At 33.8% G+C, this 27,076-nt stretch overlaps 1 protein-coding gene across 5 annotated transcripts in view; it reads right to left on the reverse strand.

The window, feature by feature from the left end:
• The window catches only part of LOC140448063 (ras-related protein Rap-2b), a 431,656-nt gene that overhangs the window by 49,118 nt on the left and 355,462 nt on the right, over positions 1-27,076 (reverse strand). For all 5 annotated transcript variants that reach the window (XM_072541113.1, XM_072541116.1, XM_072541115.1 and 2 more), the window contains exon 4: positions 14,934-15,164. In XM_072541113.1, the coding sequence (XP_072397214.1) occupies positions 14,934-15,164 (231 nt within the window). The remainder of the gene's footprint in view (positions 1-14,933; positions 15,165-27,076) is intronic.

A 27,076-nucleotide genomic window follows, 5' to 3' on the forward strand; every position in this document is an offset into this window, starting at 1 on the left:
GAAAAACTGCAGTAGAAATAGTTGAAACTCATGCAAAATCAGGATGTCACAAACGAAATTCTGAACTTGAAGTAACTCCCTAAAAGTAATGTCTTCTCAGTCGATGAGCAATAGTCTTCTGAAAGAAAGTGAAAGCCACAGGAAAACGGAAAGAAACTAATTCCTATCTTAAAAGAAATAAATGTTTGTGGCAAACAAGGGTATCCCTTTAAGATGTAAAACTGAATCGGGACGGATCCACATTACGCCAGAGTCTAAACAACCACTTCAAAATGATGCTAATTTTCGAGTACTGTGACAGTACGCAGCCAAATCAGGGGATAAAGATGTGCTTGCAATATATTGATTTAAAAGATGTTAAATAACATGAAGTTAAGGAGATGTGCTTAAAGTATATTCCAACTATTGACGTGACAGGATCGAGTCTTGCAAATGTCATAGCTACAGCTGTAAAAGCCATGGACTTGAACATCCTCATGTGATTGGTCAAGGTTACGATAGGACTGCATCTATGAGTGGGTATTTGCACGTTGTCCAAGCTTATATTCATCAAAAATGTCCTCTTGCTCTTTATGTGTGCAGATGTGTGAAATTGCGTTGGGATCGTGAACACTGTTCACGATCTACGTTTCTACGTTCGGCTCAACGCGTTGTCGTTATGAAAGAAAAAATTCGGAATCTATCAGTAGCTAATCATCAAAAAAAACCTGCTTATAATGTGTAAAACACAGTGGGTTCATAAGCATAAAACTGATATAAGATTGGAGAAAATTTATTCAGAGATTGTGCATGCTCCCAAAGAACTTCAAGCTAGCCAAAATCAAGAAACATCACAACAAGCCTTCCAAATGGTTACTCTTCGATTTTTGTTATGTAACTAGTGATTATTTAAAAAGTCATGAGCTATATATTGTCGCTAGCAAAGTAACGAACATAAAACTCATAACAGTATTCAGCGACGTTGATGCTATTATTAATGCTTTGCAACTTTGGAGACAAACTTGACGAAAAGTACCTCTATTTCTATGAAGGAGCAAAGGTATTGCTCCAAAGAAAATGGGGATAGATTGCTTTTGCCACGTATCGTCGAAAGACAGTTAAAGACAATATTTGGTGTGTTACCGTCAAATTTTGCGGTTTTAAAATTAAAGAGGCATTTTGTATGTATTTGGCAATGTTGTCCGGAAAAGTACATCTATGGTCAAAGCAGAACTTTCTTTTTCTCCGTAAGGTTCCCTATCCAATTAGTGGATGTTAACGATAATTCTGGCATACTCCTTTTGGTCTTGTGTGGCTCTAAAGAGTGCATGGGCATCGAGGTTTGTCCAATTCCTTATGTTTTTAAGCCATGCCTATTTATTTCTTCCGATGCCCTATTTTCCTTCTATCTTCCCTTCCATAATAAGCTTTAAGAGCTGGTACTTGGAATTTCGAAATATATGACCCAGATAAGCAGTTTTTCTTCTTTTTATTATTGACAGCAATTCTCGTTCTTTGACCATTCGATTTAATACTTCGACATTTGTTGTGTGAATGTGCTGTCCAGGGAATTTTAAGTAGTTTTCTAAATACCCAAATTTCAAAGGCCTCCAATCGGTTCATCACATTGGCCTTTATGGTCCAGGTTTCTACACCATATAACAGTATGGAGCAAATGTAATCTTTTACAAAGCGATATCGAAGCATTAAGTTAAGGCTGCTGTTACTAAGCAAGGTTCTCATATTAGTAAACGCTGTTCTGGCTTGCTCAATTCTGCTACGTATCTCTATGTCTGGATCTAGATCTTCAGTTATCCAACTACCGAGATATCTAAACTTGGAGACCTTTTGGATGTTCTTATTGTTTACTTTTATATTTAAGTGCATATTTCGTGTTCTGCTAACCACCAATACCTTCTTTTTGTATATATTAATCTTCAAGCCCAGTCGTTCTCCTTCAGTGTTTATTCTATCTAGCAGAACCTTAAGTGTGAAAATTAGCCTTAACTCTCACCTTTCTTACTCCAAAATCAGCTTTTAAATGCTTAGATAAGTGTAAACAAAAACTATATCCAAATATTTATACATTGTTGCAAATATTGGCCAAATTTGTTTCCACTTCTACCCGAGAAAGGATTTTTTCAAGCCTAAGAAAACTTAAAAACTACTTGTGCAACACAACGAATGAAAACAGACTGAATGGCTTGGCTCTTATGAACATTTATATGGGATAGAAATTGATGCGAATGAAGTAGTGGATATATTAAGACAAATAGAAAAATAATTCAGTAATACGTACCTATATATAACAGGTCTTTTTTTATTTAGCCTACACTGTCCCACTGCCCGAAAAAGGACTTCTTATAAATATAAGGGTTCTTTTCTGTACTTTTAGTCATTTTATTTTCTTAACTTTCCCCTCCACAGGAAACTAAAACTTGGCTACCCCCGTGGGTAAAGGGTTACCGTACAATTGGTACGTATGTAATTTAAACCAATAAAGTTTTTTTTTAAATTACGAGTTATGCAATAATTTGTTTTGTTACATATACTTTAAAAAAAGACCCCATGAAATTAAGAAAACAGAAAGTACAAATTTTGTAAAAGTTGTATCTTAGGCAGATAATTAATTACCTGTATCTTTTTCCGCTCTTTAATTTTTTCATAAATCAACTTCTTTCTTTTAATAGCAGTACTATTTTCGGATTCATAAGGCATATCCATATTATTACATTAACAGAATACTTTGTCTCATTAGGGGACAATCCTTTGTTGATGACTTTGATGAATTAGTAGATGAAATATGAGAATTTCAGATCCAAGATGGCACACAGTTGGATGGCTAGGTATGTGGCGTTGACGCCGTAGAAGTAGCCGGGGATGTAGGGGTGATGTACAAGAAGTATGAGTATACAAGAAGTACACCCTGTCGTCATAGGGTTGAAAATGAATGTAATGTAATAATTATTGTAATGAATAATTTGCTGCCAGAATTGGTTAGGTGGCGTTGGGGCCTGTGTAGATGTACAAGAAAGCCTCCCCTGACGCCAGAGGGGGTGTGTGTTCGAAAAGGAAACGAAGGAAACACCAAAAAAAAAATCAGTCCAGATAATCCAATAATCTGTTCATTATTTTATTTAATTTCTTTGATTTATGTTATTTTTGTTTCCATTGTAAAAACATTTTCACGAGAATCGCTAGTTAATAATTACTAGTAAAACGGCAAAAAATTACTTGTGTGAATAATATGAAAGTTTTATTTAAAGAAGTAAGTAATACGCAACTAGATTTAATCAACTACAATGTAGCTTAACTGCTTTAAATTTCATTGTGTAAATATATATCTAGCTCAACGCATTTAAGAATCTCAAAAGCTTTTGTAAACCTACACTTTTGATGTAATTAACCTCTCAAAAAATAATCCGACTTTTGTTTTATAGTTATTCAGCGAAATCCACAAAATATTCAGCTTTACTGAAAATTGTTTCTTTCATTAAATTAGACGGGAAATTCCAACCATAATATGAAATAAGTTGTCTTTGTGCTTCTTACTATCATTCGCGGCGATGATAGTTGACAATAAAAAGTAATATTACGTTTTAATTTCCAAGAACAGCGCAAATTTGCTAATTTGCAGAATAAAGGGTAAGTATCTGTGAAATTTTATGAACTGAAAAATCTATAACGCATGAAAGAAAATAGAAAAAAGTAACGTAATGAAATATTTACACGACGTTCCAAGTTGCCCATCGTAATATATATTTCTTTTTCTTTCTTAAATTTTTTCTTTTCAGGGGTCGCTCTTTCTTACTCTTCTTTGGTACTCATTTCTGTCGACCCTGTGTTCTTCACCTAAATCTTTCCCTCTCAAGTCCTCTGCCACACAGTCATTTCATCTTCTCCTTGGATTTCCTCTACCTCTCTTTCCATTACCTTTTAACAGCTATATACTTTATCAGATACAGTTTTTATTTCTACGTTTGATGTGGCCAAACCATTGCACTCTTTGTTTTTGAATCTTGTTTGAGACTGTAGTTACCCCGGATCTTTCCCTAATCAAGTCATTCTGACCTTGTCTGACCTTGTTTCTTCTAGTCTTGCCCAACATCCACCGTAACATTTTCATTTTAGCTACCTTCATCTTTTTTTACTAAATCTTCTTTCCATGCCGCACTTCACCGCCATACAACAGCGCAGGCTTTACCACACTCTTGTATACCTTTTCCTGCAGCCCTTTTCCGATTTGTCAATTACAGAATACTCCACTCATTTGCTTCTAGTGGATAATTTCTCGATTAGTGTTCCATGTATTATTATGTAGGAGACAATATATTTAAATTCTCCTACTCATCTTAGGTTTTCTTCAAACAATTCAATCTCTTCAACCATTCGTGTTACTCACAACCACACATACTCCATTTTCGACCTGGTAACCTTAAATCCTCATTCATCAGTAGCCCTTCTCAACCTTCCAATTTTTTTTTCTCCTCTACTAACACGATATCATCAACAAAGACCAAATTATCCCTTACTTTCTCTGTTAGTACATCTATAACAAGATTAAATAGAAAGGGAATCAGTGAAGAGCCTTGATGCAAAACAACCGTCATTAGAAAACTTTAAAGACACAAGTCCTTACTTTGGTATACGCTCCCCCATACATATCTTTCGCGAGCCTTATGTACTTTTCAGGAACCCATTTCTCTAACATCTCCATAGCGCTTGTCTAGAAACTTCGTCGTACGCTTTCTCAAGATTTATAAATACTAAAAGTAGCTCTCTTTTCTTCTCGCCGTATTTATTTATTAACTGTCTCAAAGACAACGGACTAATCAAAGTAGAACCGATAATCTTACGAGCAGAAGTAGAGAAGGCTCGCAACCAACTAAAAAACAAAAATTCCCCAGGATTGATGGTATGTCAGCGGAGACTCCAAAAGCAATAGACAAGATTGGCGTAGATGCAATACTGGATATCTAAACGGCTAAAGAACTTTCTACTTTCCAAGATAGCCGAAGAACAATGCGGATTCTTACCAGGAAAAAACATGCGGGAGCAGGTAATAAACATCATACAAATAATAGAAAATCTGACGGAATACAATATACCAATGTTGCTCTGTTTCGTAGATTACACAAAGGCTTTTAAGTCAGTGAAATCGGATTCCCTCTTTAGTATAATCGAAAATGGAAGTACCTTATCACCTAGTTAACCTAATTATAAATATCTATGATAAAACCTCAGCCAAAGTTAAAATACACGAAATATATTCAGTTGCGTTCAAAACAAAGAAATGAGCTAGACAGAGCTGCATGCTATCATCAGTATTATACAACATATATTCTCAATATGATAGGTAACGGGTAGGAACTCCATTGGATAGTCCATTGGATAGTCCTATCAGGGAAAATGAATCAATCCCTGCCTTCCGCAGATTCCAGGTGTTTCCTGGCCCGGGAACTAGTACCTGTTTAGGGTCCCTTGTCCAGGGTTACGGATGAAGTCCACAACGGCATTCGTGGCGGGGAAGAATATCTTCACTACGGCATGGAGGGCGGAAGTGGCAACCTTTGATTTTAGGGTTTGTATAGAATCAAGCTGCTGCCTTGTAGTTATAGTCGTTGGATCGTCAAAGGCTAGAGGGAGAAAACCTTGATCACAAATTACCCGGTCCTCCAGGTTGGGGTTTGTGGCATTGGACTGGTTCTCCAATACTCGTCAAAATTTTAACATACCAAAAAGCCTAAACAAAGCCTTGGAACTTTAGATGGGTTTTCAAGGAAACGACCAAAGCTAAGAAAACGGATTATGAATATTGGTACATGGAATATACAGGGGATAAAACAAAAGATTGATATCATTGTGCCTGATCTAGAACAAATGAAAATGGATATTATAGCACTAACTGAAACAAAAAAAAGGAACTGGCACTGATATGATAGGAAATTATATACATATATTCACTGGAGTCCCGAAAGATAAAAGAGCCGCTAGGGGAGTATCAATACTAATAAAGAAAAAACTTAAGAATAATATCACAGACTGGGAAACAATTGATGAGAATATCCTAAGAGTAAATATAGACATATATGGGCACAAGATTACCATGATAGCCGCTTATGCCCCCTCTGATGATGCAACAATCAACGTGAAAGAAGATTTCTTTAAAAAAATCGAGGATATACTTAACAACATAGGAAAAAACAGATATCAGAAAAACAGTAGAGTAGTAGGACCTTTTGGAGAAATGGCAACTAATGATAATGGCGGTAGACTTATACACTTATGTGAGAGCTATGAGTTAAAAATTAGCAATGGATTCTACAAACATAAGGACATACATAGATATACCTGGATTCAACAAACACGCAATCTAAAATCAGTCATCGATTATATTATTAGTAAACAAAAATCTGTATTGCAGTGGAATGATGTAAGAGTTCTCCGAGGAATAACATGTGGATCCTATCACTACTTAGTAAGAGCGAAAATTTTGTTCCCACTTAAGATAATACACGGAGACCAAAACCTAGAAGACAAGCAAGACTTGCAGACGGTAGATACTCCGAAGTACAACTTTAATAGTTTTATAAATGATAGTACTAAACAGCTATACCAACGACGACTGAATGAAAAACTACGAGAAATAGGGAGACAAACATTTTCAGATATTTACGAGAATATTATTGCTAGTTTACACCAGGCCTCTAAGGAGACACTCGGGACACAGCAAAACAAAATTAGTAACAAAATATGATGGAACGAAGAAATCGAATATATGGTAAAACAGAAAAAAGAACAGCATCTAAAATGGCTAAATACAAAAAATACTGAAGACCATCAAGCTTACAAAGAAGCCGATAGACAAATACGAAAAATGATAAAACAAGAAAAGAATAAAACATGGGAACAGAAATGTCAAGAAATCAATACATACATCGGAGGGAAGCAATGTACAGAGGTATGGAATTTTATAAAATCAGTAAAAAATACAGGAAAAGACAAAGCACACATACACACCATAAAACCAAGACAACGGAAAGATCAGATATGAAAGCTTGCTGACAGCGACAAGACAAGAATACCTATCGAACTCCTTAACACAGTCAGTACATATACAAGGAGAGGAAGCGAGGGTAGACATCGAAACAGTAAAGAAGGCTGTAATGACCCTAAAGAATGGTAAATCCGCTGGACCTGAGGGAATCTATGCTGAAATGCTTAAGAATGGAACTCATAAACTATTTGAAATATTAACTTATGTGATCAATCAGTGTCTAAATGGACACCCAGTACCAGAACAATAGAGAACGGCATACATGTCCTCAATACACAAAAAGAGGGACAAAAGAAATTGTAATAATTATAGAGGCATATCGGTAACCAGCACCCTGAGCAGACTGTATCGACGAATTTTGAGAAATATGATCGAGGAAGAATAATATAAGCACAATGAAGAGGAAGAACAAAGCGGGTTCCGTGCAGGAAAATCGTGCACCGATAACGTATTTTGTCTTAAACAAATAATAGAAAAAAGATTGGCTAAGAATCTAGAAACTCATATTACTTTTGTAGACCTGCAAAAAGCATATGACAACATCCTCTTAACAAAACTGTGGACAACGTTAAAAAGATCAACCACACATTGATAAATGCTGTACAAGAACTATATAGAGACTCAAAGGCACAGAAAAAAACAGGAAAAATATCTAACGGAAGAATTCCTGGTTACAAAAGGCTTGCGACAGGGATGCTGTATCTCACCAACCTTATTCAAGATATATGTTGCAGCGGCATTGGAAAGATGGAAAAGAAAGGTACATAGGATGGGTATAGAGCTTAGCAATGAATGTATATATACACTCCAGTTTGCTGATGACCAGGTAGTGCTAGCGACCGACAGGGGAGACATGCAGTACATGCTAAGGAAACTGATAGTATAACGACTGGGGAATGAATGTCAATACAACAAAAACCAAATATCTTTGTATTGGAAACGAGTCAGATAACATAGACCTCGAAAACGGACAACATATTTCCTGCTGTCAGAGCTATGACTACTTGGGTGTTCCCTTTGACAATACAGGAACTGATACACGGGAAATAGAAAAACAAATCACTCAAGCAAAGAAAGTCTTAGGATGTCTCAATGGTATACTGTGGAGTAAAGAGATAACGAAAGGAAGGAAATTTAATATATATGAGACCATGATTAAAACTACTCTTCTTTATGGTGCTGAAACATGGAGAATTAGTGAAAAGAACAAAAAGCGAATAGAAGCAGTAGAGATGGATGCAATGAGAAGATCTTTAGGTATTTCCAGACGAGACCGAATCAGAAATGATGTAATAAAACAACGTATGGGAATAGAAGGAAATATAACTCAAGATATAGAGAAGACACAATTAAGGTGGTATGAGCATGTTCAACGGATGCCAGCATCAAGACTCCCCAAAAAAGTAATAGAATGGCAACCGATAGGTCGACGGAAAAGAGGAAGACCCAGATTAGAATGGCAACACGGCGTAAACAAGTCCATGAGCGAAAGAAATTTAACAACAAACGACTGCGAAGATAGGAAGAGATGGTGTTTAGGTATCGGACAACGTCGAAAGACGTTCTAAACCGATGTATATACATATATATATATATATATATATATATATATATATATATATATATATAAAGTAGTTAGGTATTATTGACTGACACGTTATGTAAAATAAAGTTTTATTTTGAGGTTGCAGTCATTAATAGGGCAGGAAAGTAAAACTCTTTGTTCTTTAATCAAGCTTTCGCAAAATTTATTTGCTTCTTCAGGATATGCTAAAATATGGTAACAGTAAATACAACGAAATTAGAACTAAATAGCATTGTATAAAACTAGTAAAAAAAAACTTACAACATGAGGTTAATCCATTAAATTTTCAAATTTGCAAAACATTAAAACTTAACTTATTTTAAAAATTATACAGTTATGTAATTATACAATGCTATTTAGTTCTAATTTCGTTGTATTTACTGTTACCATATTTTAGCATATCCTGAAGAAGCAAATAAATTTTGCGAAAGCTTGATTAAAGAACAAAGAGTTTTACTTTCCTGCCCTATTAATGACTGCAACCTCAAAATAAAACTTTATTTTATATATATATATATATATATATATATATATATATATATATATATATTCTCAATATGATATGAGAAAAGTACTGGACGAATAAGATATATGAATCACTATAAGAGGCAGAAAAATCAGTAACCTGCGATACGCAGATGACACACTTATACTAGCGTCGAACTGAAAGAGGGTGCTCGAAAATTTCCAATTTCAGACGTTGGAGTTCTTGCTGATGCATGTTACCGAGCATTGTCTTGAATTAGAAACACCCTCGTCGATAACATGTCACATTAGTTGATGATGCCAACTCATGGATTGTCGCTTTGTTTTAGGAGTTTTCTGAGAAAACCCTGCTCCCATTTGTTTTCTCTTTGACAAACCGAGCACACATTATTTACAGCCAAGGTACTTAGCCACTATTTTAGGTAATAGGGATCAAGAAATTTGTGAAAGAGACTCATGAAATGTAGTTATAGTAAATTGCCGATTTCTGAATTTTTTCATCAACTCCTCTCTCACAAGAGATGACCTCCCATTCCGTTCTTTATGGTGCACTCTAGTTTTTCCTTGGTTGAACATAACGCATCAATTCCTCACTGACGATTCGTTCATTTTATTCTCACTATAAACAGCATTTTGGTGCCTATAGATTCTTATCTCTTCGAAATAGGAAAAAGATAGATCCAATTCTGCCAAAAGACGGATATGGTTGTACAAATATGGTTGTACGAATACACTTTTTAAATTACACTCAAGAAGGCTTTATACATAGAAAACACCGAATGATACCCCAGAGATAATCATACGAAACCAAATTGATTTTATCAACATAAACAAAAGGTTTAAAAATTCTATCACATCAACAAAAACATATTCTTCTTTAGCCTTCATTCATCCATTATTAAACATAGGCCTCCTCCATTTGCTTCCACGCTTTTCTATCTTTTGAAGTTCTTATCCACTGCTTTCCAGCTACAGCTATTATATCGTCTATCCATCTCTTTTTGGGTCTTCTCACGCTTCTTTTTGTTTCTTAAGGTCTCTAGAATGTCATTTTATGAGATCATAGTCTATTGGTTGCAAATATCAACATACGACTCAAAATAATTCATAAGAAAATAAGGCCCAAGATAGATATAAGACTACTAAAATAAAATGACACCCAAAAAAAAGTAAAAACAGATATTAATAAGAATTTTGCGAAAATAGATGAAGACACTACTACAGGCATAGAAGAACAGTGGAACGAAATGAAGACGTCTATTACCACAATTTCGCATGAATATCTAAAATCAAAAAGAGAAAAGAAGCCAGAATGGATGACAGATAAAATATTGCAGATGATGGAAGAGCGAAGAAAATTAAAAGGTAGAAATGACAACGAATACAAAAATTGCATAAGACTATACTAAAGGAGATAAAAGGAACAAAAGAAGCATAGCTGACGGAGAAATGTACGGAAATTGAAACACTAGAACGCAAACATGACAATTTCCATATGCATAAAAATTTTAAAGAGGTACAGAACATCAGAAAACAACGCAATACAGGCATAGTTGTAGACATTGAAGCCCACATTTTGACTATCATTGAAGATAAATTACGAAGATCATATGCAAAAATTATTCGAAGATGCATCACGAAGTCCGACTGTAATAAACAATCCCTTCGGCCCGGAAATAACAAAAGAAGCAGTAACTATGGCCATTAAGTGGATTTAAGATGGGAAATCACCAGGACCTGATAAGGTGCATGGTGAAATTGTAAAGCTATTAGGGGCACACCAAATCACAGCTCTTACGAAGCTATTCAACAACATCTACGAGACTGGTTATTTACCAAAAGACTGGCTACTATCAATATTCATTCCACTTCTTACGCTAAGCCAACGCTAGAAAATGCGAAGGACATTAGTTTGATGAGCCATGTAGTTAAAGTACTCCTTACTATCATTCACTCGCGCATATACACCAAATTAGAGGAACACCTGAGTGAAGTTCAATTTGGATTCAGAGCAGGACTCGAAACGAGGGAAGCACTTTTCAGTTTGCAAGTTCTAATATCGAGAGCCAGGGATGGCATCCGCGATGTGTATGCATATTTCATTGATTTCAAGAAGGCATTTGATAAACTCCCACATGGAAAACTAATCGATATCCTTAAAACATCAGGACTCGATGGTAAGGATATAAGACTGATCTCAAACTTATATCTCCAACAAAAAGCAACAGTGCGATTAGAAAATAAACTGTCCGAGATCTTCACAGTCGAAAAGGAGTTAGACAGGGTTGCATATTGTCACCGGCATTATTTAACATATACTCTGAAAACATCTTTAGAGAGGCCTTGGACGAATCAGAAGATGGGATTGCTGTAAATGGCCAACTTATAAATAATATTAGATATGCAGACGATACAGTGTTGCTGGCAGATAGTGCGTAGGGGCTCCAAAGGATAATGAATAACGTTGTAGAAACATGTAACAAATACGGCCTAAGACTAAATTACAAGAAGACAAAAATAATGATCATTAGTAAGAACACCAACATAAACGCCCAAATTACAATAGGCGAAACACCGTTAGAAAGAGTGGAAAAAATATGCTATTTGGGCTGCAATATTAAGGATACTTGGGATCACAGCTACGAAATAAAAACTCGTATTGAAAAAACGAGAAGCTCTTTCAACAGACTTAGGAAGATTCTTTGCAACTTATCTTTAGGTATTAATATACGCATAAGAATTCTTAGATATTACGTCTTTAGTGTCATCCTCTATGGAATAGAACGCTGGAGCCTTACAGAAGATGCCATAAAACGATTAGAGGCATTTGACATGTGGTGAAAGATCATGTTGCGCATTCGAAAACCGAATTACACCGCGTACTTTACATTTGGCTGGATTTTCAATGGGCGTCGCCATTTCAAAATGTTCTAAAACAAAGACGCCTAAACCTACTGTAAAATATTTTAATATAAAATTGTAAACTTCAAATATTTATACATATTAATAAAACACTCCGTAGATTTTGGCTTTGTACTGACATATTTTAAGCAATATAGTGGCAGCAAACTCACAAATTTATTATTTTTCATAGTATTGGGCTATTAAAGATTCTAGAGCAATTCAGAATAAAATTCATTGGATGTGCTACGGAAACAGCCATTTTAATAAACCTTGTAAGAAGCTTACACATTTTACAGAAGGCAGATACGAACTTATATACCCTCGTCGAATTTGTACGTTGGCATAATAATAAATAAAAATCCTGTTAGAGTTGGGGGATTTTGTATGTCGTAGAAAAAAAGTTTTCAAAAGAAACTTTTGTTTTCTGAAATAATTTTTCCGTCCAGAAACGCTGTCTGTCTGTTTAGTGGATTAAAAGGCACGAGACGTAAAAACATTTTCCCTTTTTTCCAAGTATACAAATCTTAATTAACTGCCATTTTCTTGTGGAAGAAACCGAGAAAAAATGTCAATCGGTTTAAACGAAATGATTTTTCTAGAAAGCTTCTATAAGGAATTGACACAAAAAGTTAATTGGGATTTTGCGAACAGAATAGAAACATTTTATTATCACAAGTTTCAGTTAACTCTATGAATAGATCAAATTAAAACACTTATACAATATACAATATAATATATACATATATACACAAATAAAAAATATGAAGTGTATGTAATAAATTATTTAATTTACAACTTCTGAGGTTATTACCGACATATATACATATACATAAGATAATTTTGTTCTGTAGCTATTTTCTTGTGGCATTTTAAAGTAATAACTATTTAAATGGGAATAAGCCACAATTAAAGGTTAAAGTACGTTTATTGACGTTTCAATTTCTACTTCCGAAATCGTTCTCAAAATACAAACGTGTGTATACTTATTATATATTATATTATATATTTTATATATCAACAACAACATATTGAAAAAGTTGTATTTTATTAATTTTATTTTTATTTATAATAAATATTGTAATTTTTAAAATATGTGGTTCGTTGTTTAATTTAATATATACCTCAGCTAGCTCAATTATGTGTTCTAAGCAATCTGTCACTGTGTGACGTCGACTCTGTAGTCTCCTGGTAGAGTTCAAAAAGAAATTAAACCAAAATTTACTTTAGACTTTTGATAAATTAACCCAAATGAAGCACGTTATTTATTAATATTGAACAAATTTAATATAAACAATAAAATTCGTCTGCAACTTGGGTTGCCTTTAAAAATTTACAAAAATAGGAATCGTATAAATCTTAATGTGGTTTAGTGTCGTGACAATAAAAATTTATTACAAAATGTGGAGACTCTCTACAAGTACCTAAAAACTAAATAAATATTGCAACTTTATAAAGTGTTTAAATGAACTATAAAGAAAAAGAAAATGAACACTTTATTCCGCTGACTTTTAACTTGCATTCAAATATAATCAAAATTTCAAATGATCCCCAAATTATTATCCAACCTCACTTTAAAACAGTTCTGATTTATTTAAAGAAAACTAACTACTCTTAAAATAATCGGTAAAACTGGAATATCAATCCTCTCTTCGGAAGTTAAGGTACGTACTATTCTATTTTTAATTTAATGATCATTAATATTTTCAATTTTTTTAAGGCCTATCGCAATTATGTTAATTCATGAATTTTAATTTTCTCAATTTAAATGACATTTCTGTACTCCAATAATAATTTATAAGTCAAATTGTTTCTCTTACTCTCTGGAACAAATTCTGGATATCTCTGCTGTGGAAACTGTGGAAAAACTAAAATTCTAATTAGACGAGTTAAAAAAAAACACTCCCGACCTATTCCACAGTTTCAGGGCTCCCCTTCGTCGAAAAATCCTCGTCGGCCTCCCCAAAAAAACCTATTATCCGTTGCTAACAGCAACCAACGTTTTTTTTCTTTTCGTCTTCTATTTTTTTTAAACCATAAAATTGTCCTCTTCTGACACATTTGTCAATCCACATTAATTTCTCATAATCACTTTAATCACATCTAATTTGGGAATTTATAAAAAAAAAATGTTCAGATATAAAACTTATTCTATTACAATGCTAATACAATTTATTCTTTTCATCTCCACATCATTGAATTTCTTATTTAACAAAACCCCTATTAATTTAGCTCCCACAGACTTGCGTTGACAGTTTATTTTCTGACGTTTTTTTTTTAAATTTCTGTTTAAATATTTTTTAAGAATTCTTGTTTTTTTGTTCTTTTTAAGGTTTAGACGATTCACCTATACACTAGGCAACTATACTATTCAGAAATTATTAACACTATACCAGGTAAGTCAAAATTAATTTATTTAACAATTTACTAATCTTTTTCTCTCTTTTATTTCAGAGTCGAACCCACATTGTGATGGCTTCATGAAATTCATGAACAACAAACTCATATAAAAATCCATTTAAGTTGTATCCTTTTTAACATACTGAAATCATTTCAATATATATATATATATATATATATATATATATATATATATATATATATATATATATATATATATATTTAATATATATATATATATATTTTTTTTTAAATTTTAACAGACATTTTAGACATTGTAGTTTTAATCTATAATTATTAATAAGTGATTTAGAGGGATTATATTAGATATTTAAAAGGTATTTTTACAACAGGGAGAAATCGGCCACGATTTAACATTTTTATTAAGTTAACGAAAAGACGTCAGTTTCGTTAATGAGATTTGTATTCAAATTTTATCCTTAACAATAAATACATAAAATACATAAATATTTATATAAACAACGTAACTAAAAGACTACTTTAACTAAAATTAGAATAACTTACCTCACGATCTCCAGTTAAATCTGTTTTATTTCCGACTACGACGATTGGAACATTTGTCGAACACTTAGCTTCATGAATTTGATCTCTAAGAGCTCTAGCTTCTTCGAAAGTGCCTGAATCCGTGACGTCATACACTAAAATGAAGGCATCCGCCGATGATATCGATAAGGCTCGCATTGCAGGAAATTCGTAAGCTCCAGATGTATCTAAGATATCCAATGTCAGATGCACCTTTAACAAATATCCCTTTATTAAAATCCTAATATTTTTTTTAATAAGGTATTCATCTAATATTTTTATTATATGCATCTATATACAGTAAGGTCTCTTTTTATGCGGATTATTTTTATGCGATTTTAAAGTTGTGCGGATTGTATTTCATCAAAAAATTTCTACTTTTAACTATTGTAATTAAATATTAACTATTCACATCCAGATGCCAGTAAAGTGAGCGTTTGCAATTCGGGGATTCCCTTGTTACATGATGTCCCTATTACATCATTGCGAGGTTCGCATTGAAAGGTATAACCTGTTGTTGTAATTTGTTTTAAAATTATTTTTCTTTTAGCGGTGCTTTGTTTTATAATAAGTTGTTTAAAATTTAGCTGATTCCAAGTTGCAGTATAATAAGCAGCACGGTTTTCGGATTAAAACGTTTGAAGTGAGTGTCGGAAAGTTTTATTTTTCATTAGAAGAGGTTTTTGCAATCTCAATATCGTAAGTCTAATTGTTTTTATTTCTTTTTCTAAATTTGTCCCAATCGAGAAAAAAAAAACAGACAATCAATTTCGTTGGAAACGAAAATTATTGAAGATGGGGACTATCGTGCCGATAAAGTATTTAACGCTAATGAAATGGGACTGTATTGGAAAAAAATGCCTAACCGTACTTACATCGTAAATGACGAAAAAACTGCAAGTGGACACAAAGCAAGTAAAGATCGAGTAACATTATTACTTTGTAGAAATGCATCAGGAGATCGAAGGTTGAAACCACTCTTAATAAATAAGTCTCTTAGACCACGTGCTTTGAAAGGCAAAGACTTAAAACAACTGCTAGTGCATTGAATGACTAACAAGAAAGCCTGGGTGACAACAGCTATTTTTACAGAACGGTTCAATAATTACTTCGTGCCAAGAAGAAGAAGCCTATATGAAGGAAAAATTTCTCGATTTTAAAATTTTATTAATTATTGACAATGCAGCAGGTCATCCACACTTAGACCATCCAAACGTTCAAATAGTATTTCTTCCACCCAATACAACAAGCTTATTCAGCCATTAGATCAAGGCCTAATTGCAACGATTAAAAATTATTACATAAAGGCAACTTACAAATCCATCGTGAGTAAACCAGAAAATGAGCCCTTAACAATAAAATACGTGTGGAAGTAATTTTATATTTTTGATTGTTTGATTTATGTCGCATCTGCTTCCGCTCAAATAAGACCAAGGACTTTAAATGCCTGTTGGAAAAGGTTTGGTTAGCATGAGTACCAAGCAATGCAACTAGCAAATATTGACACTATCAGATAAAATAATTAATTTGGTATATGAAATTGGCGGAGATGGTTTTAAGACCTTCAGCCACGATGATATAGATGAATTGCTTGTGGATGATGCATTAAGTGACCATGATATAATTAATCAAACTTTAGATAGCGTCGTGAGTCTAGATGATGATAATAATGAGGAAGAAAAACCAACACTCCTTACTGCCAAATTAATTTAAGAAGGTCTTCAACATTGCAGTAAATTAGAAAATTATTTTCCTATTAATGACCCCAATTCTAAACGAGTGTTCAAATTACAACGTGAGCTGCAGAAATGTCAGGATATTGTGAGCTACATAAAAAATTACTAGGATCATCATCGCAAAGTTTAATTACTCATTACATTATCAAAAAGGAAGGGCTACACAGAACGAGAATTTTTTATGCAATTTTTTTATACCGGGTGGTGAATCGCCAAATGGGCCATAGAAAACTCAATGGGAAATTGTAAATTGTTGAATTCCTGCTTCCCTAATTATTTTACATAAAAAGTTAGAAGAAAATTTTTATAGAGGACTGAAATCTGCATTAAAAACAAGTATTAAAATTGTTCTACGAATTAAGCGTACTCCAAAATTTTGCAAAAATATAAAATATTTTTCAGGCCACCCCTTAAAGTCAGGCCACAGGCGGTACAAGAATGTGTATGACATGTTGCGTTTGATCATATTGTTGTTTCTGATATTTGACAATATTTGAATTTTTAATTGTCAATATTTTTATTTTATGATAAAATTATAAACAACAAATTTTCGCAAATAGTACTACTATTAGTTAACAATAAATAGTATTTTGTAAGGAATAAATTATATTGTTTACGAAGCAATAAAGTTGATGAAATGTACTCAGTTCACGAACAATCGCGATAATGTTATATTCAGGCAATAGTGCGAGCACTGCCAGATATTTATTTAATGTAAGATATTATAATACACTCCAATTCAACTTCAGGTTATACAACAATTCAAAGAATTTCAATATACCTAGTTTTACTGTGACCCTTGCTAAAAATAATTTATGATAATTTCCAAACATAAAACTATAATAAATTTTCAAACAATAAGCCATTTTGTACTAAGCAGTATCCCAATCGATTGTAAAATTCTCGTCTAACATTAGCCAGAACACGTGGCGTTATTTTTGCACACTATTCAATAATTCCCATTTTTAATTTTAATGCTTCTATATCTGTAAATTTTTGGTCAGAACAAATTTTTGATTTTAGATGCCCCCAGATAAAATAATCGTTTGGAGCTAGATCTCCCGATCTCAGGCGCCTCTTAATGTTAGAGTCAGGTCCAATCAAATAATTATTAAAGCTGTTTTTAAGGAATTCCTTAACCACCCAGTTATTGTGCACAAGGCATCCATCCATTTGAAACCAAATTTCTTCTTTATTTGAAGCTATTTCTGCAAGCCTGAGTAAAATCTCTTCTTGTAGCAGGTCTAAAAACTTTTTTGAATTTATATATACCTCATAGAAAAATGGTCCAATAATATTGTGTTCAAATATTCCTAACCAGATATTTATTTTTTGACGATATTGGGTATGGCTTTCAATAATATCCTCATGCTTTCCTGTCAACCAAATCCTCTAATTTTGAACATTTGGCATTATTTAATGTAAGTGTACATTCATCACTAAACAAAATGTTTTTTTTGTCTGTCTGCATTACCTCCCTCTAAAATTTTATAACTAAATTTCGCTCGTCGCTCAAAAATTTCTTCTCTTAGTTCTTGAAGACTAAGTTGTCATTCCATCGTATTTGTGGTCTTCCTACTGATCGTCTTCCTATTGGGAAACCGTCTTTTGCCGTCTTTACTACTCTATTTGTTGTCCTTCGGCTTATATGATCGTTACATTATACTCTTCTATTTCGTACCCAGCTGGTAATGTTCTCCACCTTGCATCTACGTCGTATATCTGTACTTCTAGCTCTGTCCCATAGCATCTTACCATCAATTTTTCTAAGCGTTTTCACCTCTGCTGTTTATAACATCCTTTTTGTCCTCTTTGTGTCACGTCTTGTTTATGCCGCGTAGGTCATTATTGCTCTGATGACTGTTTTGTAAATTCTGCCTTTCGTTTCTTTCCCGATATTTTTATTTTTCCATATTGTTTCTTTTAGGCAGCCTGCAGCACTGTTTGCTCTATTTACTTGATCTTCCACTTCGGTTTCGAGCCTTCCGTAGCTAGATAATGTAATGCCTAGATATTTAAACTCCATCACTTGTTCTATTATTTGACCTTCCCGCTCCAATTTACATCTTAGTAATTTTGCTGTTGTTACCATGCATTTTGTCTTTTTTTGGGGAAATGAACATGATAAACTTTCTGGCGGTTATATTAAATTGGTGCAGCATACGTTGTAAATCAACTTGACTTTGAGATAGTAGTATGGCGTCTTCTGCAGAGCAGATTATTTTAAGTTGTTTTTCTCCCATTTGTTAACCTTTTTTAGTTCTTACTTTTTTTATTATTTCGTCCATGATTAGGTTGAACAATAGAGGACTCAGGGAATCTCCCTGTCTTACCCCATTGCCAGCTTCAATAGGGTCGGTTAGTTTTTCTTCTACTTTTACTTTTATTGTGGGGTTTTGGTAGATATTTTCCATAGTTTTGAATATTTCTATAGGTATATCTCTTGCATACAGTAAATGAATAACGTCTTTTAATTTGACTTGGTCAAATGTCTTTGTATTTGCAAGGTCCTCGAAATATAGATATGCGAGTTTGTTGTATTCTAATAATTTCTCTTGCACATGCCTCATTATAAATATAGCGTCAATGCATAATCTTTCCGACCTAAACCCTTGTTGATCCTCTGCTAGTGTTTTAATTTCATTCAATTTATTTGTTATTACTTTGGTTGTTAATTTTAGTGTTGTGTTTAATAAATTAATTCCCCTGTAATTTTCTGGGTCCGACTTGTCTCCTTTTTTGAAGTGTATTAGGATGCTTGATCTCCATTTTTGAGGAATTCTATTTTGATCTATTATTTTTTGGATTAGTTTTTATAGTTGTTTGGTCAGATCTGATCCTCCGTACTTTAGGAGTTCGTTCGGTATTCTGTCCTCTCTGGTGATTTTTTATTTTTGTGTTTTGTTATGTTTGAATATTAGAAATTATTATGATGAAATATTTGGTGGTTTAATTGAAGTGGTGTTAGAACTAGTGCGTAACAATATTGCTGCTTGTTTCTAAAACATACTTCTCTGATTTTGCTTAACCTTTTTTTAGGAATTTTGATATTATTTCGTCAATAATAATATTAAATAAAACAAGTTTCAATTTGTCCTTCTTCCTAGTTTATTAATCTGACCCTATAGATGCTCACAGACAGCTGATAAATGGTATTCTAGAAAAATGGTATTCTAGTAATAAGCCGGTCGCCGGCGCTCGGTCCACAGCGACATTCGACGCCTAAATGTTTCATAAGAAACCTTAGACTGGTGAAAACTCTGAATCTTTCTTTTGGAATATTAGTTATCTCGGTCCTTTGTGTACTGTCTTTTTCATTTTCTAGAAAAATAAAATCTTTTATCTCAAGATAAAGTTGAAAATAATACAAAGCACGTGGTGTTCGTGTGTATTGAGGTATGTATAAAAAAATGCTTATTAAAAGCTTAAAATTTTTATTTTAAAGAAGATCTTTTCGGAACTAAATCATTCCATCATCAGTTTAATAAAAAGTTGTTAAAAACATTGTATGGCCACATAAAAATATTGGAAGGACATCCGTAATAAAAAATCCTCATGGTATTTATCAAGGTAAATGCAATAGACTGTTAACTTGATTATTAAAAACTGAAAATGGGGGAAAAACTAAATTTGAAAATAATACATGGAAATTAAAAGGTTTTTTGTTTTGTTCTGCTTCTCTTCTCCTTCTTCTTTTTAAATACACATAACTCTGTTCAATGTGCCTCCGGTAAGTTGTCATTCCATCGTTTTTCTGGTCTTCCTACTGATCGTCTTCCTATTGGGAAACCGTCTTTTGCCGTCTTTACTACTCTATTTGTTGTCCTTCGGCTTATATGATCGTTACATTATACTCTTCTATTTCGTACCCAGTTTGTGATGTTCTCCACCTTGCATCTACGTCGTATATCTGTACTTCTAGCTCTGTCCCATAGCATCTTACCATCAAGTTTTCTAAGTGTTTTCACCTCTGCTGTTTATAACATCTTTTTGTCCTCTTTGTGTCACGTCTTGTTTATGACGCGTAGGTCATTATTGGTCTGATGACTGTTTTGTAAATTCTGCCGTTCGTTTCTTTCCCGATATTTTTATTTTTCCATATTGTTTCTTTTTGGCAGCCTGCAGCACTGTTTGCTCCATTTACTTGATCTTCCACTTCGGTTTTGAGCCTACCGTAGCTAGATAATGTAATGCCTAGATATTTAAACTCCATCACTTGTTCTATTATTTGACCTTTCCGCTCCAATTTACATCTTAGTAAATTTTACTGTTGTAACCATGCATTTTGACTTTTTTTTGGGGAAATGAATATGTTAAATTTTCTGGCGGTTATATTAAATTGGTGCAGCATACGTTGTAAATCAACTTCACTTTGAGAGAGTAGTATGGCGTCTTCTGCATAGCAGATTATTTGAAGTTGTTTTTCTCCCATTTGTTAACCTTGCATAACTTTGCATAACCTTTTTTCAGGCATTTAGATATTATTTCGTCAATAATAATATTAAATAAAACTAGTTTTAATTTGTCCTTCTTCCTAGATTAATAATCTGACCATATAGATGCTCACAGACAGCTGGTAAATGGTATTCTAGAAAAATGGTATTCTAGTAATAAGCCGATCGCCGGTGCTCGGTCCACAGCGACATTCGACGCCTAAATGTTTCATAAGAAACCTAAGACTGGTGAAAACTCTGAATCTTTCTTTTGGAATATTAGTTATCTCGGTCCTTTGTGTACTGTCTTTTTCATTTTCTAGAAAAATAAAATCTTTTATCTCAAGATAAAGTTGAAAATAATACATGGAAATTAAAAGGTTTTTTGTTTTGTTCTGCTTCTCTTCTCCTCCTTCTTTTTACATACACATAACTCTGTTCAATGTGCCTCCAGTAAGTTGTCATTCCATCGTTTCTGTGGTCTTTCTACTGATCGTCTTCCTATTGGGAAACCGTCTTTTGCCGTCTTTACTACTCTATATGTTGTCCTTCGGCTTATATGATCGTTACATTCTACTCTTCTATTTCGTACCCAAGTTGTGATGTTCTCCACCTTGCATCTACGTCGTATATCTGTACTTCTAGCTCTGTCCCATAGCATCTTACCATCAATTTTTCTAAGTATTTTCACCACTGCTGTTTATAACATCTTTTTGTCCTCTTTGTGTCACGTCTTGTTTATGACGCGTAGGTCATTATTGGTCTGATGACTGTTTTGTAAATTCTGCCGTTCGTTTCTTTCCCGATATTTTTATTTTTCCATATTGTTTCTTTTTGGCAGCCTGCAGCACTGTTTGCTCCATTTACTTGATCTTCCACTTCGGTTTTGAGCCTACCGTAGCTAGATAATGTAATGCCTAGATATTTAAACTCCATCACTTGTTCTATTATTTGACCTTTCCGCTCCAATTTACATCTTAGTAAATTTTACTGTTGTAACCATGCATTTTGACTTTTTTTTGGGGAAATGAATATGTTAAATTTTCTGGCGGTTATATTAAATTGGTGCAGCATACGTTGTAAATCAACTTCACTTTGAGAGAGTAGTATGGCGTCTTCTGCATAGCAGATTATTTGAAGTTGTTTTTCTCCCATTTGTTAACCTTGCATAACTTTGCATAACCTTTTTTCAGGCATTTAGATATTATTTCGTCAATAATAATATTAAATAAAACTAGTTTTAATTTGTCCTTCTTCCTAGATTAATAATCTGACCATATAGATGCTCACAGACAGCTGGTAAATGGTATTCTAGAAAAATGGTATTCTAGTAATAAGCCGATCGCCGGTGCTCGGTCCACAGCGACATTCGACGCCTAAATGTTTCATAAGAAACCTAAGACTGGTGAAAACTCTGAATCTTTCTTTTGGAATATTAGTTATCTCGGTCCTTTGTGTACTGTCTTTTTCATTTTCTAGAAAAATAAAATCTTTTATCTCAAGATAAAGTTGAAAATAATACATGGAAATTAAAAGGTTTTTTGTTTTGTTCTGCTTCTCTTCTCCTCCTTCTTTTTACATACACATAACTCTGTTCAATGTGCCTCCAGTAAGTTGTCATTCCATCGTTTCTGTGGTCTTTCTACTGATCGTCTTCCTATTGGGAAACCGTCTTTTGCCGTCTTTACTACTCTATATGTTGTCCTTCGGCTTATATGATCGTTACATTCTACTCTTCTATTTCGTACCCAAGTTGTGATGTTCTCCACCTTGCATCTACGTCGTATATCTGTACTTCTAGCTCTGTCCCATAGCATCTTACCATCAATTTTTCTAAGTATTTTCACCACTGCTGTTTATAACATCCTTTTTGTCCTCTTTGTGTCACGTCTTGTTTATGTCGCGTAGGTCATTATTGGTCTGATGATTGTTTTGTAAATTCTGCCTTTCGTTTCTTTCCCGATATTTTTATTTTTCCATATTGTTTCTTTTAGGCAGCCTGCAGCACTGTTTGCTCTATTTACTTGATCTTCCACTTCGGTTTTGAGCCTTCTGTAGCTAGATAATGTAATGCCTAGATATTTAAACTCCATCACTTGTTATATTATTTGACCTTCCCGCTCCAATTTACGTCTTAGTAATTTTGCTGCTATAACCATGCATTTTGTCTTTTTTTGGGGAAATGAACATGTTAAACTTTCTGGCGGTTATATTAAATTGGTGCAGCATACGTTGTAAATCAACTTCACTTTGAGAGAGTAGTATGGCGTCTTCTGCATAGCAGATTATTTTAAGTTGTTTTTCTCCCATTTGTTAACCTTTTTTAGTTCTTACTTTTTTATTTTTTCGTCCACGATCAGGTTGAACAATAGAGGACTCAGGGAATCTCCCTGTCTTACCCCATTGCCAGCTTCAATAGGGTCGGTTAGTTTTTCTTCTACTTTTACTTTTATTGTGGGGTTTTGGTAGATATTTTCGATAGTTTTGATTATTTCTATAGGTATATCTCTTGCATACAGTAAATGAATAACGTCTTTTAATTTAACTCGGTCAAATGTCTTTGTATTTGTAAGGTCCTCGAAACATAGATATGCGAGTTTGTTGTATTCTAATGATTTCTCTTGCACATGCCTCATTATAAATATAGCGTCAATGCATGATCTTTCCGACGTAAAACCTGGTTGATCCTCTGCTAGTGTTTTAATTTCATTCAATTTATTTGTTATCACTTTGGTTGTTAATTTTAGTGTTGTGTTTAATAAATTAATTCCCCTGTAATATTCTGGGTCCGATTTGTCTCCTTTTTTAAAGTGTATTAGGATGCTTGATCTCCATTCTTGAGGAATTCTATTTTGTTCTATTATTTTTTGGATTAGTTTTAATAGATGTTTGGTCAGATTTGGTCTTCCGTACTTTAGGAGTTCGTTCGGTATTCTGTCCTCTCTGGTGATTTTTTATTTTTGTGTTTTGTTATGTTTGAATATTAGAAATTATTATGATGAAATATTTGATGGTTTAATTGAAGTGGTGTTAGAACTAGTGCATAACAATATTGCTGCTTGTTTCTAAAACATACTTCTCTGATTTTGCATAACCTTTTTTTAGGTATTTAGATATTATTTCGTCAATATTAATATTAAATAAAACAAGTTTCAATTTGTCCTTCTTTCTAGATTAATAATCTGACCATATAGATGCTCACAGACAGCTGGTAAATGGTATTCTACAAAAATGGTATTCTAGTAATAAGCCTGTCGCCAGCGTTCGGTCCACAGCGACATTCGACGCCTAAATGTTTCAGAAGAAACCTAAGACTGGTGAAAACGCTGAATCTTTCTTTTATAATATTAGTTATCCCGGCTCTTTGTGTCCTGTTATTTTCATTTTCGAGAAAAATAAAATCTTCTATCTCAAGGTAAAGTTGAAAATAATACATGGAAATTAAAAGGTTTTTTGTTTTGTTCTGCCTCTCTTCTCCTTCTTCTTATTACATACACATAACTCTGTTCAATATGCCTCCAGTAAGTTGTCATTCCATCGTTTTTGAGGTCTTTCTACTGATCGTCTTCCTATTGGGAAACCGTCTTTTGCCGTCTTTACTATTCTATTTGTTGTCCTTCGACTTATATGATCGTTACATTCTACTCTTCTATTTCGTACCCAGTTTGTGATGTTCTCCACCTTGAATCTACGTCGTATATCTGTACGTCTAGCTCTGTCCCATAGCATCTTACCATCAATTTTTCTAAGTGTTTTCACCTCTGCTGTTTATAACATCCTTTTTGTCCTCTTTGTGTCACGTCTTGTTTATGCCGCGTAGGTCATTATTGGTCTGATGACTGTTTTGTAAATTCTGCCTTTCGTTTCTTTCCCGATATTTTTATTTTTCCATATTGTTTCTTTTAGGCAGCCTGCAGCACTGTTTGCTCTATTTACTTGATCTTCCACTTCGGTTTTGAGCCTTCCGTAGCTAGATAATGTAATGCCTAGATCAAACTCCATCACTTGTTCTATTATTTGACCTTCCCGCTCCAATTTACATCTTAGTAATTTTGCTGTTGTAACCATGCATTTTGTCTTTTTTTGGGGAAATGAACATGTTAAACTTTCTGGCGGTTATATTAAATTGGTGCAGCATACGTTGTAAATCAACTTGACTTTGGGAGAGTAGTATGGCGTCTTCTGCATAGCAGATTATTTTAAGTTGTTTTTCTTCCATTTGTTAACCTTGCATAACCTTGCATAAACTTTTTTAGGCATTTAGATATTATTTCGTCAATAATAATATTAAATAAAACAAGTTTCAATTTGTCCTTCTTCCTACATTAATAATCTGACCATATAGATGCTCACAGACAGCTGGTAAATGGTATTCTAGAAAAATGGTATTCTAGTAATAAGCCTGTCGCCGGCGCTCGGTCCACAGCGACATTCGACGCCTAAATGTTTCAGAAGAAACCTAAGACTGGTGAAAACGCTGAATCTTTCTTTTAGAATATTAGTTATCCCGGCTCTTTGTGTCCTGTCTTTTTCATTTTCGAGAAAAATAAAATCTCCTATCTCAAGGTAAAGTTGAAAATAATACATGGAAATTAAAAGGTTTTTTGTTTTGTTCTGCTTCTCTTCTCCTTCTTCTTTATACATACACATAACTCTGTTTAATGTGCCTCCAGTAAGTTGTCATTCCATCGTTTTTGTGGTCTTTCTACTGATCGTCTTCCCATTGGGAAACCGTCTTTTGCCGTCTTTACTACTCTATTTGTTGTCCTTCGGCTTATATGATCGTTACATTCTACTCTTCTATTTCGTACCCAGTTTGTGATGTTCTCCACCTTGCATCTACGTCGTATATCTGTACTTCTAGCTCTGTCCCATAGCATCTTACCATCAATTTTCCTAAGTGTTTTCACCTCTGCTGTTTATAACATCCTTTTTGTCCTCTTTGTGTCACGTCTTGTTTATGCCGCGTAGGTCATTATTGGTCTGATGACTGTTTTGTAAATTCTGCCTTTCGTTTCTCTCCCGATATTTTTATTTTTCCATATTGTTTCTTTTTGGCAGCCTGCAGCACTGTTTGCTCTATTTACTTGATCTTCCACTTCGGTTTTGAGCCTTCCGTAGCTAGATAATGTAATGCCTAGATATTTAAACTCCATCACTTGTTCTATTATTTGACCTTCCCGCTCCAATTTACATCTTAGTAATTTTGCTGTTGTAACCATGCATTTTGTCTTTTTTTGGGGAAATGAACATGTTAAACTTTCTGGCGGTTATATTAAATTGGTGCAGCATACGTTGTAAATCAACTTGACTTTGAGAGAGTAGTATGGCGTCTTCTGCATAGCAGATTATTTTAAGTTGTTTTTCTTCCATTTGTTAACCTTGCATAACCTTGCATAAACTTTTTTAGGCATTTAGATATTATTTCGTCAATAATAATATTAAATAAAACAAGTTTCAATTTGTCCTTTTTCCTAGATTAATAATCTGACCATATGATGCTCACAGACAGCTGGTAAATGGTATTCTAGAAAAATGGTATTCTAGTAATAAGCCGGTCGCCGGCGCTCGGTCCACAGCGACATTCGACGCCTAAATGTTTCAGAAGAAACCTAAGACTGGTGAAAACGTTGAATCTTTCTTTTAGAATATTAGTTATCCCGGCTCTTTGTGTTCTGTATTTTTCATTTTCGAGAAAAATAAAATCTTCTATCTCAAGGTAAAGTTGAAAATAATACATGGAAATTAAAAGGTTTTTTGTTTTGTTTTGCTTCTCTTCTTCTTCTTCTTTTTAAATACACATAATTCTGTTTAATGTGCCTCCAGTAAGTTGTCATTCCATCGTTTTTGTGGTCTTTCTACTGATCGTCTTCCTATTGGGAAACCGTCTTTTGCCGTCTTTACTACTCTATTTGTTGTCCTTCGGCTTATATGATCGTTACATTCTACTCTTCTA

This window comes from Diabrotica undecimpunctata, chromosome 8, assembly GCF_040954645.1.
Source record: "Diabrotica undecimpunctata isolate CICGRU chromosome 8, icDiaUnde3, whole genome shotgun sequence".
Classification (NCBI taxonomy): Eukaryota; Metazoa; Arthropoda; class Insecta; order Coleoptera; family Chrysomelidae; genus Diabrotica; species Diabrotica undecimpunctata.